Raw genomic sequence first — 13664 nt, 5'->3', positions numbered from 1 at the left:
ATTACTGTAAAAATGCAAAAGCGGAGGCAGTGGGCGGGGAGGGGGCTAGGTGCCGTAGAGGGCAAGGGGCACTCACATCCCCGGCGCGCCACTCGCGGGGCTCCCGTCTGCACGTGCCCCGGACCTCTCCCGCTCGCTCAACCAGTCTGCGGAGAGCGCGCGCCCGCGCACCAGGCTCCCGCGTTCGCTTCTTTGTTCCCGCCCACGCGAGGCCCATTTTGACGGATCGGGTTAGAGGCCCTCTAGCGGCCAATCGACGTCGGCGCCATTACCTCTCCCCGCCCCATCGGAACCTCGCGAGGACCGCCCCCTTTCCCTGCCCACGTGGTCTAGGCCTGGCGGCCCGGGCAGCTTGCGAGTTCGAGGTCCCTGTGCTGCGGGTTTCTCTATTTTCAGGGGCGCCGACGTGTCCTCTCCGCCTTGCGCGTCAGGCTGCGCGCGGTTGTGCGCTCCGGGACTCTTTTCGGGGCTGTCGGAAGCCCAGCAGATTGCTGGGCGCAGCCGGCACCGCCCTCCGCCCTCCCTACCAGTAGGCCAATTCTCGTAGTAGCAGCCGGTGGGGAAATGGTTGTGCTTTCGGTGCCCGCCGAAGTCACTGTGATCCTGTTAGATATCGAAGGTACCACAACCCCGATTGCTTTCGTGAAGGTGAGGGGCGGAAGGGAGCGGGGAAGTTACTTGTGCTTTAAAACAAAAATTTTAAACTATTGCAGACCTTGCACTAGAGACACGAGGCGTGGGAGAAACGGTGGGGCTTTGCAGCGGCTCAGGGATGGGAGGAGGTAGTCTGCGGCGGATTGCGGGGATGCTTTTCCTCACCATCTTCACCTTCCCGCGTCCCTGCCCTCGGTTATTTGCAGGTGGGAAGGGATGGAGGTGGTGGTGAAGAAGGGCCGAGGAGGGCAGGTCTGCCGCGGCAAGGTGAAGCGTTGTGGGCGCCGCCCGCCGGTCAGGTGTGCGCCCCGTCGCCCAGCTGGTGAGCTTCCGCCTTGTGCCGGGTTGGACGTGGCGAGGCGGCGGCCGCGATCTAGTGGTCCTTGAGGCGTCTAGTCGTAAAATGGGAAGGCTGAAGGGTGAAGATGACTTTTCAGGTACCCCTGGTGATAGGCGGTAATGGTTGCTCTTGGCCCTTTCCCACTCCTGCTGTTAGTGGCCGAAATGCACAGTGTATGTTACTGGACTAGGCTAGCAAACGTCTAGATTCCGTTCATTTTCTTCAAAAAACCATGGAAGCTTAAAGTTCTTACGCAAAGCCTTCCTCCTAGGATGTCAGTGCTAACCAACACTTGTCTACACCTAGTTCACAAACTTAAAACTTTGCATTAGAGCAGGTTCCTTTTTTTATATATACTGTACTTGCCAGGATAAGTAAATATCAAATATTAATATAATTTTTTAAAGAATTCCTCGGGCCTCGTCTTCTCTTTATTTGACTTCTAGAGGTTTAAGATAAAAGTATTCTCTAGAAGTGCTTGTGTGCAGTAATAAACAGAGAAAGGAGGGAAAGTACAAAGTAGGAAAAATAATAACTGCTTTCTTGTAGTTTTCAAAGAAAAAAAGAATTCCTCATCTTTGTGGTTTATAGTTTACAAGTCACTATCTCCATTCTGGCTTTCTCTTGCTTGCCACTGTTATCAGGAGACCAGGGATAATGACAGGACAGGTAGTTGTTATATGGCATATGTAGCGTTCTTGGAAAGTTGATTTAGGGAGTAAGATACCTCATGCAAATCAATTTTGTAACAAAACATTGTGTCTCTTTCACCTTTTTTACCCACTATGTCTTATGTAAGATGACATGAGCCACTTCTTGGAGTCTTTGTTTGTGAAAGACTTATCCTGAGACCTTTCTGAGAATAAACATGCCTTGATGATCTAAATAGATTTTTTTGTTTTTGTTTCGTTTCTTTGGTTTTGTTTTTCCTTTTGGCCACGCTGCGCGGCTTGCGGAATCTTAGTTCCCCGACCAGGGATCGAACCCAGACCCCTGCAGTGGAAGCGTGGAGCCCTAACCACTGGACCGCCAGGGAATTCCCAAATAGATTTTTTTTTGGATTTGACACCAGACTGCCAAAAAATGATTCGGGGGTCTTGTTTAAACGGTAGTTTCTTGTGCCTTGTTCTATAATCTGTTATTATTTTTATTAATATTAATCTATTACAATATAATCGTCTGTTTGTTATACACTAATTTATCAAAACCAGTGTTTCTGAAAGTATGTTCAGAAGAACATTAGGTTTGTGTGGCTGTTTATAGTAATTATGCAGAAAAGGTTTCCATTATTAAATCCAGTTTGGGGAAATGTTCTGTATGTATTCAACCAGGTTTCTTTATTGCACGCCTTCTCAGAGCCTTTATATCATGCACACACTTGCACACACACACGCATTGTGAGCCTTCAAGAGACTAGCATGTCACAAATTTACTTGAACCAGAAAAACTTTTAGCAGAGTATCTCTATCTTTTTGAACACGTTTTAAAGAGATGCTAAGTTATATCCTTCTTGGACCTCTGAGCATGGAGCTGGGAGTTGGGAGATGTTTGTTCTACTTGGGCTTTATTGGTCACATTAGGTGTGTGAACTTGTAGCCCTCCTTCCTGTGGAATGGTGTAAGGAAACACTGAGTAATGTATACCTGCAACTTGTATACTTGACTCATCCTCAAAAACTTGGTGAGGTGTGTGCACTGTTTGCATTTTACTAATAGGAAACTAAGGCTCTGAAAAATTGAACAGTATGCCTGGGATTTGAAACCAAATTGTCTGACTCAACAACTCTTACTCTTTCCATTATTGCACTCGATCTCTGAAATGGGAACCACAGTGCTCGTTCCATTTTCTTTGCCTGGCCCTGTGGGTGTTAAATGACACAACTGGTATGAGAGCACTTTAATCAGTAAGAAGTACCATAAAAGTATATGGCAGCAAATTTCAATATACACCACCTCTAGGTGGTCGGTATAAGAGTGAGCCCTTGGAACAGAATAACTATAGTTGAGTCTCACTTTATCTGGGGGGTTGCTTCTACAGTCAGCGTACACTGTGAAAGTTGAGTATTTTCAAAAATTGCCCTTGAATTACCCTTAGGAAGTCAGTTCTCTTTGGAGATTGATTCTGTCTTTCAGTAAGTCATATGCAGCCATTTTTCCTTCAGGGTTGAAACGTATCCCTGCTTCTTCCTTTGGGTATCAGAGGAAGTTGGTTTGGGATTAGGTGATGTAGATGAAAAATATATTGTGTCAAACTTTAGCCTCACAATGAACCATTCATGCTGTAAGAGACCCTGAGGAACTGAGGCTGTCCAAGGACACAGAACACCTTCATTGAGTAGAATGGCAGACAGATTGCCAGCACTGGTTATGTTTTTTTTTTCCCTTTCTCTCTCTCTCTCTTTTTTTTTTTTTGCTGAGCACTTAGAGTTGAATGTGTATATGATGCAACTTAACTATATAAGATGACACTGACAGTCCTGGATATCTTATGGGATTCCATTGAATCCTCCCAGTTTGGGTGCTCTGAGGACAGGCTGTTGCTCTATCAGGGCATGCCTTCAGCCTTTGGGCTCCTGGCAACAATAAACAATGTTTTTACTTCCTGCTATTATGTCTTATTTTCTTTGGTCCAATTTCTAGAGAGGGAAGGGTTCCTAGCTTGGATCATCTAGTCCATGTCACAACCAGCTAATTAATTTCTCATATGAATCAACTGATGCCTGGAGGGATGTCTTTGTGAGGATCATCACAATGTGTTGGGGACAGAGCAGCAATAGATGGTTCCCAGTGCATGTGAGTCCTCAAAGCCACCAGCCCACTGCAGGACGTGTGCCTCTGGAGTTTCTTTTCTTTTCAAGCGCTAACTTTGATTCTCTACAGTGGTGATCTCCCAACATTTTTTGGTCATGTACATCATCAGCAGAATTGGAGCAGGCACTACCAATAGAATTTATTGTGTACACATATTACTGTACTATTATTAAGTTGTAAAGTAAATTGGAATTTAAAGATGAGATTTAAATGATAAGTGTAAATGAATGTTATTGCATTCACTTCCCTTCTCCCCTTGAATCATCTTGCGTGCACCTCACAGAGCCACTGCTTCATCTTTGTCCGTGTGATGTGATATTCATTTTCTGACTTTGTGCAGTGTATTATAACAGTGTTTTTAGTCTGTAAGCTATGAAATAACACCATTACCAGTCCTTATGGTTATCCTGTCAAGAACCTTCAACTATTGTTCTTGAGTTGGAGAAAATGGTGTCTTGTTTCTGAAAATGCTCTATAATTTGGTGCCTTTCCTGCCATTACATGTCAAGTTAGTACATGTAACAACAGTTGCGGCAGTTATGTTCTGTGAAGTTACCGTGAATGCCATCTCAGCAAACACTGAATCATTGCCCCTAGGGAAAATGCAGGGTTTGGTTCCTGTGAGCCTCTGGTCACAGCATATTTGTCAACTGATCAGTACATAACCTTGTTTTCTGTGTGTTTCTGTTTGCCTTATTTAATATATATCGTTGATCCATTAACATTGAACTCACTGCCAGTAGCGCTATAGCTTATGCTTTAGCGAAGCTTATGTAACACATGTGTTTTCTCTGTAAGGCAGCTTTCTTGCCTTTAGGAACACCAGACAGCACTTTGCTTGGGGACCATTTTAAACTGCACACCCACCAACAAAAAGCACACAATGTGAAAAATGTGGCGCTAAGTAGACCTTGAAAAGGATACTTGTTTAAAATATGAGAAGGTTAAATAAGAAGGCAAAGCATCACATACTGGGAACGTGTGCATCTGGTTTTTCACAGTCTTAGCTGTTCTGCTCGTGTATGTACCTGTCCTCAAAAAATTGGGAAAGTGCAGTGAGTAATGATTTTGGGGTTACAAATAAATTTTAGTGAGTAGGAGAATTTGCAAATACAGAATTTTTAAATAATGAGGATTGGCTTCGTAGAGTAGTGTTTATAAGGATGGGCTTGGAGACTGTGCAAGTCTTGATTAGCATTCTGGCTTTTCCCTAAATGATTTATGGAAAGTTAGTTAATGTCTCTGAGTCTAGGTACATATTCCCTCAGCTGTACTTTGGGGATATCAACCTCATAAGGCTACTGTGAACATTTAATGAATGTTTAGCCCTTGAAAAAACTTTATAAAAATAAATATATTTCCATCATTATTTCATCCACCATCTCAACAAATCTTGTCAGGGAGTAGTGGGCAGGGGTGAGGGCGTGTTTTTCACTTATGCCTTAGGAAAACTTTTTGTGCTTGGAAATAAAATCTTTGTAATAATTAAGAACCTCTCATTAACTGAAAGTATGAATCTGATTAGAATATTTGTCCCTAAAATATAGTAAGTGGGTCATGGTGATTACCCTTGCAAATGGCTCTTTATATCTGTGCTTCTCAGACTTGAATGTGTTTACAGATCATCTAGAGATCTGTCTAAAATGTAGTTTCTGATTCAGAATATCTGGAATGGAACTTTATTTTTTCATTTTTAATGACATTTATTGTTTTCTTTCTAATTTTACAAGCAATATATGTTCATTGCAGACAATTAGAAATACGTAAACGCATAAAGTAAAAATTAACAATCACCCATAATCTCCACCCCCCCAGAGATAACCATTGTTTGCATTTTGATGCATTTCCTCCCAGTGTCTACATATTTTTTTTAATGAAAGTATAATTGACCTACAATATTATGTTAGTTCCAGGTGCACAACATAGTGATTAGATATTTCTATACATTACAAAATGATCACCATGGTATGTCTAGTTACCATCTGTCACCATACAAAGATATTACAATATAATTGACTATATTCCTCATGCTATACATTTCATCCTCATTTATTTTGTAACTGGAAGTTTGTACCTCTTAATCTCCCTCACCTATTTCACTAATCCCCCAACCCCCTCCCCTCTGGCAACCACCTATTTCTTCTCTGTATCTATGACTCTGTTCTGTTTTGTTATGTTTGTTCATTTGTTTTTTTAGATATGTGAAATCAGATGGTATTCGTCTTTCTCTGCCTGACTTACTTCATTTAGCATAATACCCTCTAGGTCCATCCATTTCACAAATGGCAAGATTTCATTCTTTTTTATGGCTGAATAATGTGGAATGGAACTTGATGCTGAATTTCGAACAGGTTCCCAGGTGATACTGTGGTCCATGGACTGAACTCTACTTAGGCTTTTTTTTTTTTTTTAATAAATCTATTTTATTTATTTATGCTTTGGCTGTGTTGGGTCTTCGTTGCTGCACACGGGCTTTCTCTAGTTGTGGCGAGCGGGGGCTACTCTTTGTTGCGGTGCACGGGCTTCTCATTGTGGTGGCTTCTCTTGTTGCAGAGCACGGGCTCTAGGCGCATGGGCTTCAGTAGTTGTGGCACATGGACTCAGTAGTTGTGGCTCTCGGGCCCTGGAGTGCAGGCTCAGTAGTTGTGGCGCACGGGCTTAGTTGCTCCACGGCATGTGGGATCTTCCCAGACCAGGGATCGAACCTGTGTCCCCTGCATTGGCAGGCAGATTCTTAACCACTGTGCCACCAGGGAAGTCTCTGTAGTTAGGCTTTATACAAATTCGTAAGTTCTACCTGTGCCGAGGTCTGTTAGCGCTCCTCTTTTCCAATGGCTCAGAGGAGGTGATAGAGCAGACCAAGGGTGTAGGTGAATTAGGGGAGGTCTGTCATCATTAACAGAACCAAAACCTCTCAAAAGTCAAGTAAATTGACAAAGGAGCGCAAGATGATGAAATAAGCTGGTAGACAACAAAGCATTAAGCAAGTGGCCACTTCCCCAGCTTTTGCAAATTGTCTTCCAGAAACTGAACTGTAAAAACAATTTTCTTAATAATAGAAATAGAAAGGAGTTATGTGTACTTACAGGGAAGCAGGATAACAGGCCTGAAAATTCCTGACAGATCTCCAAAATTCCTCTGCGGCTCCCTCTTCTCCCTCACTACCACCATCTTATGTCGTTTTCTAGATAATTTGTTAGTAGAAACATTTCACTGAATGTCTGTACAACGGGGACCTGAAGAATAAGGCTTTAAGTGTCCTGGCAGACGGGCAGGTGAGTAGTGCCTTGCTTTAACCTGCTGTATTAGTTCCTGTGGCTGCTGTAACTAATTGCCGTAAGCTTAGTGGTTTAAAACAGTACAGATTTATCATCTTACAGTTCTGGAGGGTCACAACTCTGAAATAGGTCTCAGTGAGCTAAAAGGAAGGTGTTGGCATGGTGTGTCCCTTCTGGAGACTAGGGGAAAACTCTTCCTTGCTATTCCAGCTTCTAGAGGCTACCCACATTCCCTGGCTCTTGGCCCCTTCCTCTGTCTTTAAAGCCAGCAGTGTAGCATCTTCAGACTGATCCTTCACTCTCTGACTTTGACACTCCTACTTGCCTCTGTCACTTGCAAGGACTTTGATTATATCGGGCCCAACCAGGTAATCCAGGGTAATCTCCCCATCTTGAGATCCTTAATTTAAATCATGTCTGCAAAGACCCTTTTGCCGAGTAAAAGTAACATAGGTTTTGGTGATTAGGAACATGTACATTTGAGGGTAGGCGGCAGTTTCCTCTCTACCACACTTGGCTAGCACCAACGTTTCTGACTAATAGATCCCTTTACAGGTTCTTGGCTACATCAGAGTTCGGCTTTATAGTAGCTCCAATTTTGTTTTGAAATTTATTATTTATGGTACTGGATAGGATCTATAAATTTTTTTAAAAATTGACAGTTTTTTTTTTTTTTTTTAAAGATTGTGTTTCTCTTAAGGATTGTGGTGGTGTGGAGGTTGGTAAATACAGTGTTTAAGGGACTGGAGTTTTACCTTAAAGAACAAGATATTTGGCAAGGTTTGAACAAGACTAAGGGAAAAGAAGAGATCTCAAACTGAACGTTCTATGTTAGAAAATATGAATTAAGCAGACAAATCCTTGATTCTATAAATAATATTTATTTGAAGTAGCAGATACTCATTTAATTGAAAATCAAAATGATAAAGATATTCATTCAATTAACAACAGAATAATGTTTGTATGCTTTTCTGACATTTGTTTAATGAATTTCTTTGGACTCTCTTGACATTTTATGTTAAAGCACTTTTAGAAATAGCTAATACATTCTTCATTGTTTAACAATACTTGTAATTTACTCTTTTATGTTCTCATATTCTAACAATATATTTTGGAAGATAATAGTCAGGAAATGTTGAAATTGACATTTTTTTCTCATGAAAATGGTTATGTTAATTTTATGGTCTTTCTAAGAAGAGAGCTTGTGTTGTCTGATAGTATCTCCCAACTTTAGTTAAATATCCATTTGGTAAGTTTTATCATTCTGCTCTCAGTATGAAACGGCTAGACGACTACCCACAAGAAACAGCAACCAGGAGCTTGCTTCCACCTGTGCTGTTTATTATTGGTGCTAGTAACTGTAACTGTGTCATTTTCCCTGGCTTCATTCAGTCTAGGGATTTAGGCTTCTTCATCTTCAAGAATGGGATAGTAGGATCTGTCATGCTTATAAGGTAGTGATGAAGATTGAGATAGAGTGCAAAAACCTTTGAAAAATACAAAGCCCTGTAGAAACACTGATTATAATGCAGGAAATATCAGACTGTTTGGTGGAGACAGAAAGCGCTTATGAAGGGTCAGTGTGGAAAAGGGGGAAGTAACATTTACTGAAACCCACTGTGATTACCTCCGCCTCTGCTCCTTATGGCCCTGGCCAGAAATAAGTTAAGAACGAGATACAGAACTTGGCTAACCTCAGAGAACTTGAGGAGGCACTGGAATGGCAGGACTGCCTTGATAAGTAGCTGTTGATGGGTTGATTAACATTCCCCAAACCTTCCCAGTTGCTCAGGATTCCTAAAGGGAGATATACCCATGGTGGTATGTGAGAGGAATTTTGTTGATTCAACTTGAGACAAGGGGAGGAGCCTTTGGAGAATCACTGTATTGGGTCTGAGTATATCATGAGGTGGATTAGAAAACACCTCCGGCCTTAATTTCTGGTCTCTTATTTGTCTACCGCCTTCCATATCATGGCACTTGCATAATCTTTCCAGCCTAATCAATCTTCCCTTCCTTTCACGCACATTTATTTGAATACCTATCATGTGCCAGGCTCAGCTAGGCAACCAAAATCCTTAAAGCTGCTGCTGCCACCCGTAAGGAACCTTGTAAGGAAGACAGGTACATGAACAGGTTGTCTTTGCACCATCAGAATCCTTTGTGGTTTCCTGTTGGCTCAAAGATAGTTTCAACTCCTCAACTTCAGTGAATTGGGTTTTCCAACTTTCTATTCCTCTGTTCCTTTACACTTTTTTTTTTATAGCTGAACATGCCCATTTGGGTCATGCCACACTTTCATGCCACCACCATTCCTCCAGCTTGGGATGTCATACTTTTTCCTCTCCAAGTGCAGGTTGGTTCCATGTACTTATTAATTTAAAACATATTTATCGCGTTAGGTTATGGGAATACACAGGTAAGACCTGCTTCTGCTTTCAAAGGACTTCTGTTTAAGCAGGAATTTCAAAATCCTCTCTCTCCCTCCTTTGCAGGGCCATGTATTTGCCACTGTAGCAGATGCTGCCTGTGGTGGTGTCTGTGTGTGCTGTCTTCCAGCAATGTGGAGAGCTCCTTCAGGGCAGAAAGCAGAGCCTGGCATAGTACTTGCACATAAGGCATTCAGCAAATGCTTGTTGATGGTGATATGATGCATTCTAGAATGGGCCTGGGAGGGGTTGGTATTGCTTCTCCCACTTCTGCTATCCTTGCTATTTCAGATTTCCTCAAGGTGATACTTTATCTTATTTGCACAGTATGCAATTTAACTGATGTATATCTAGAGTCTCATTAGAATAGTCATTGACCCAAGATTTCTAAAACCTCTGAGTTTTAGAGAAAGAAATCAGTTAACAATGGAAATTAAAAACCATAAAAAAATTTTGATTAACAATTAAATTTAAGTATTTAAAGAGCTAAATACATTATTCTGTGGAAACTTGTATCTGTTAATGTGAGGATAGAGGAAAGTGTTTTTTCCCCAAAATTTTTCCTCAAAAATTAATTCACACTTGTTATGAATTGCAAACATTACAGAAGAGTATAGTGTAGAGAATGAATGCCCTTTCTGCTCCTACCACCCAGCAATAGTCATTAAGAGTTTGGTGAATATTCCTCCTGATTTTTTTCCCTATGCATACAGTAAAGTCACTTAGATCCTTGAAAGGAATGTAGTCACATTGACCCCCAAAAAGGTACCAATTCTAATAAATAACCCCTGTTTTGAAAATACATAGATAGGCCTTCATCTCGCTCAGATAAACTTTTAAAGGATAAAAAAAAAAAAAGTATTCTTTTTACAGTAAAAGCTTATTTTTGTATAAAACTTTAGATTTTCACACTTATTAACTCACTTAATTTTCAAAATTGGTTTCGGTGGAGGTAGCGGTCATAAGAGGGGTGGAAGCCAACCCACCCTGATCCTCTTGCATCTGGTTCTCCATCACCTTTATGCATTGTGTGGAAAGTTGGTAGCTCTGTCCTCAGAGGCCCTACTGGAAACTCATTGGACCCTTCCCAGGGGACTCCATTTCAGAACCATGGATTTCTTTTCAAACACAGAATTCTTTAATACAGAAAAGGGTTCTTTGTCTTCTGGGTATGTACGTGAGCGGTTCATTTCTTAACTTGATTTTCTTTTCAATGATTCATTATGTGACCTTCTAACAAGTTCCTTTTCTTAAGTCTAAAAAATGTGGAGCTGATCCCTTTACTGAGTAGAGAGAGACTAGCACATGTGGTGTGGAAACTAGTGGTAATCCTGGCAGTGGGACCTGGGTGGGACTTCAGAGAGGAGCTCGTGGTTAGATTGGCGTTTGGCAGCTAACCTGGTGTGCTCCGAGAGGCTGGCTGACTCCTGCCCTGGGCCTTGTGTGGGTCCAGTAAGCTAATTCGATCCCTTCTCCTGGGATGATCAGGTTCTGGGGATCTGACTCTTCAAACTTAAAAAAAAAAGACCTGTTTGATAAACTATAACCATAGTTTCTTAATTTATACTTAACCTTTATGTGCCTTTGTGAAATGGAGGAAATAAGGGCACTTGTTTCATAGAGCTATTATGAGGATTGAAATGACATAATTCAGGCCATTCATTAATCAATTCATTGAGTAAATTTGGAGTGCCTTGGGAACAGTGGCAGGTGGTGAGAAGTGATAAGATTCTGGATGTATTTTGTAGGTAGGGCTGACTCATTTGCTGATGAATCGGTTGGATGTGGCATGTGAGAGAAAAAGGAGTAAAACACGACTCTAAGGCTTTTGGCCTGAGCATCTTGGCAGGATGGAGCTGCCACTTACTGAGATGGGGGAGATGTGGGAGGAGTAGGATTAAGGGCTAGAAGCAAGAGTTTGGTTTCAGACATCCAAGTGGAGATCTGGGGTAGGCAGCTGGAAAAAATCAGTCTGGAGTTCAGGGAAGAGGTCCAGGCTAAAGCTATGGATTTGGGGGTCATCAGCAACAGATGGTATTTAAAATCATGGATTAGATGAGATCACTAAGGATTGACTGTAGAATGAGAAGTGCCTGGAATAGTGAGGGCTTAGTCAGTGTTGGCAGTTATTCCCACTATTACTACGATTACTCGTATTATTCCTACTTATTAGAACTGTTACAGAACTGCCAGGTGAACCAGAATCTCTCATTCTTTTTAGTACAAATCTCTTTGAGAAAAGTGGTATTAGAAGTTTCTATAGAGAATATAATATCATGATCCAGGGATTTGGGTGATCCTAATGAGTTGTGCTCCCCGAAGTCATTCACCCACAGAGCTGGATAGGCTCAGGCATTAGAATTCAATAGACCTGGGTTTGAGTCTTGGCTTTACTTTGTACCAGCAGTGAAACCTTTTTTTTTTTTTTTTTTGACAATAAAATGATTTTATTTTATCAAGCAATATTCTGTTAAAATAAAACAGCATTCAAGGAATTTAATGTAACCCAGTAATATACTTCATATTAGCATTCATCCTCAATATTAAAACATGTGGCATTATTTTACAGTCTTCAAATACACATCATAGTCACTTAATCTGTCATGTCTTATTAGAATCTGCTTTCAAAAGCGGTGTTGTTCCTAATAGGAAATATAATATTGATTATATGATGATAAAATAAGCCAGCTGTAGTGGGCTGAATGATAGCCCCCCAAAAGATTTCTATTTCCTAATCCCTGGAACCTATGAATGTTAACTTACTGGAAAAAAGGAGTATTGACAGAGATGGAGAAATCACCCTTGGTTATCTGGTGAGCCCTAAGTTCAATGCCAAGTGTCCTATAAGAGACACAGGGAAGATAGATGCACAGAGAAGGAGGAGGCAGTGTGAGCACAAAGTCAGAGATCGGAGCGATGCAGCTACAAGACCAGAAAACGGAAGCGGCGAGGAATGGAACCTCTCCTAGAGTCTTTGAAGGGAATCAGGCCCTGTCAACATTATGATTTCAGATTTTTGGCCCCCAGAACTGCAAGAGAATAAACATCTGTTGTTTTCCGCCTCACAGTTTGAAGTCATTTGTTACAGCAGCCATAAGAAACTAATACAACACTATTTAAAAGGTGCTTTTTTCAAGTTTAATTATTTTTAAACAATATGAATGATAAATAAAAACTTTAAAGAGATTTTTTTTTTCATGGGCAAACTACGTACATTTATTTCATTGGATTTTTGATTTTTCAGATCAACCTCTTTACTTCTATTAAATAGCATCATGATTAAAAAAGTACAATAGACTAAGATGCAATCTGGAAGACGAACATATAAAAAGGAAAATAGAGATCACCATATCTTAACCATTCGGTAATTGCTCAACAGTTTAGTGTATTTTGTCCCAGTATATTTATTCTACATATATATTTTCTGAAGTTGACACTATTCAGTATAGAGTGAAACCTTTTTGAACCTCAGCTTCTTCATCTATTCAGAGGGGTCACCTTGCACAGATGATAGGTGGATTCAAGGAAGTAAATGTCAGTTCCTTCCCTGTCTTCTCTGCTCATAGGGACTAGGACTCCATCCTACAGCCTGTCAGGGTTCCCTCTATGCAACTCATGAGATACTAATATTCTTTCTGTCTCTGTGCTTTTTAAAACCTTATCCCAACTACTAGCCCCTTGTAATGATAACCTTCCTTTGTGAGATGTGATTCATTGCAATTAATTAGATTATAGTTTATCTTTCCTTAATTACAGTTTAATCTTCCTAATGGGATTTAGAAGATACTTGTCTTATGAGCAACACATTTTATTAATTCTTTTTGAATGCAGATGATGAAATCTAATGTTCATTCCTAAAGGCTTCAGCTTTCAAAGGGGAACGGTTATGTCTCTGCTTACCCTCTGAAAATAGGGACAGCAAAGTTATAATTTCTGAGCCCCTGTGGCCCTTTGTAGCAGTCAGAGCACTGAAACTTCTTTTGGTAGTTCCTAGTGTGGTCTTCAGGAAGGATATTTAAGGAGTAATTCTAATACCACAACTGCTGAAGCACTCTGATGGATGGCATGAGCCACTCCAAGAAGTAGTGAATTTTCCATTGTTAGAAGTGTTCAAGCAGGTACAGATTTCCAGTTATAAAACAAATAAGTCATG

At 40.9% G+C, this 13664-nt stretch overlaps 1 protein-coding gene across 2 annotated transcripts in view; it reads left to right on the top strand.

Annotated features, from left to right (window-relative positions):
• The first annotated feature begins 310 nt into the window (after positions 1–310).
• ENOPH1 (enolase-phosphatase 1) overlaps positions 311–13664 on the top strand; it is a 35044-nt gene continuing 21690 nt past the window's right edge. Inside the window, exon 1 of one of the 2 annotated variants that reach the window (XM_082389445.1) lies at positions 311–648. In XM_082389445.1, coding sequence (XP_082245571.1) covers positions 565–648 — 84 coding nt within the window. In that variant the 5' untranslated portion in view covers positions 311–564. Of the gene's footprint in view, positions 649–888; positions 1092–13664 lie in introns of those variants that run through there. The other variant, XM_082389446.1, reaches the window with a different exon arrangement.

The sequence above is a fragment of the Balaenoptera borealis genome, assembly GCF_965194805.1.
Source record: "Balaenoptera borealis genome assembly, chromosome: 4".
In the NCBI taxonomy this organism is placed as follows: domain Eukaryota; kingdom Metazoa; phylum Chordata; class Mammalia; order Artiodactyla; family Balaenopteridae; genus Balaenoptera; species Balaenoptera borealis.
Note: the sequence above shows the minus strand (reverse complement) of the source record. Positions and strands in the feature narration are given on the sequence as shown.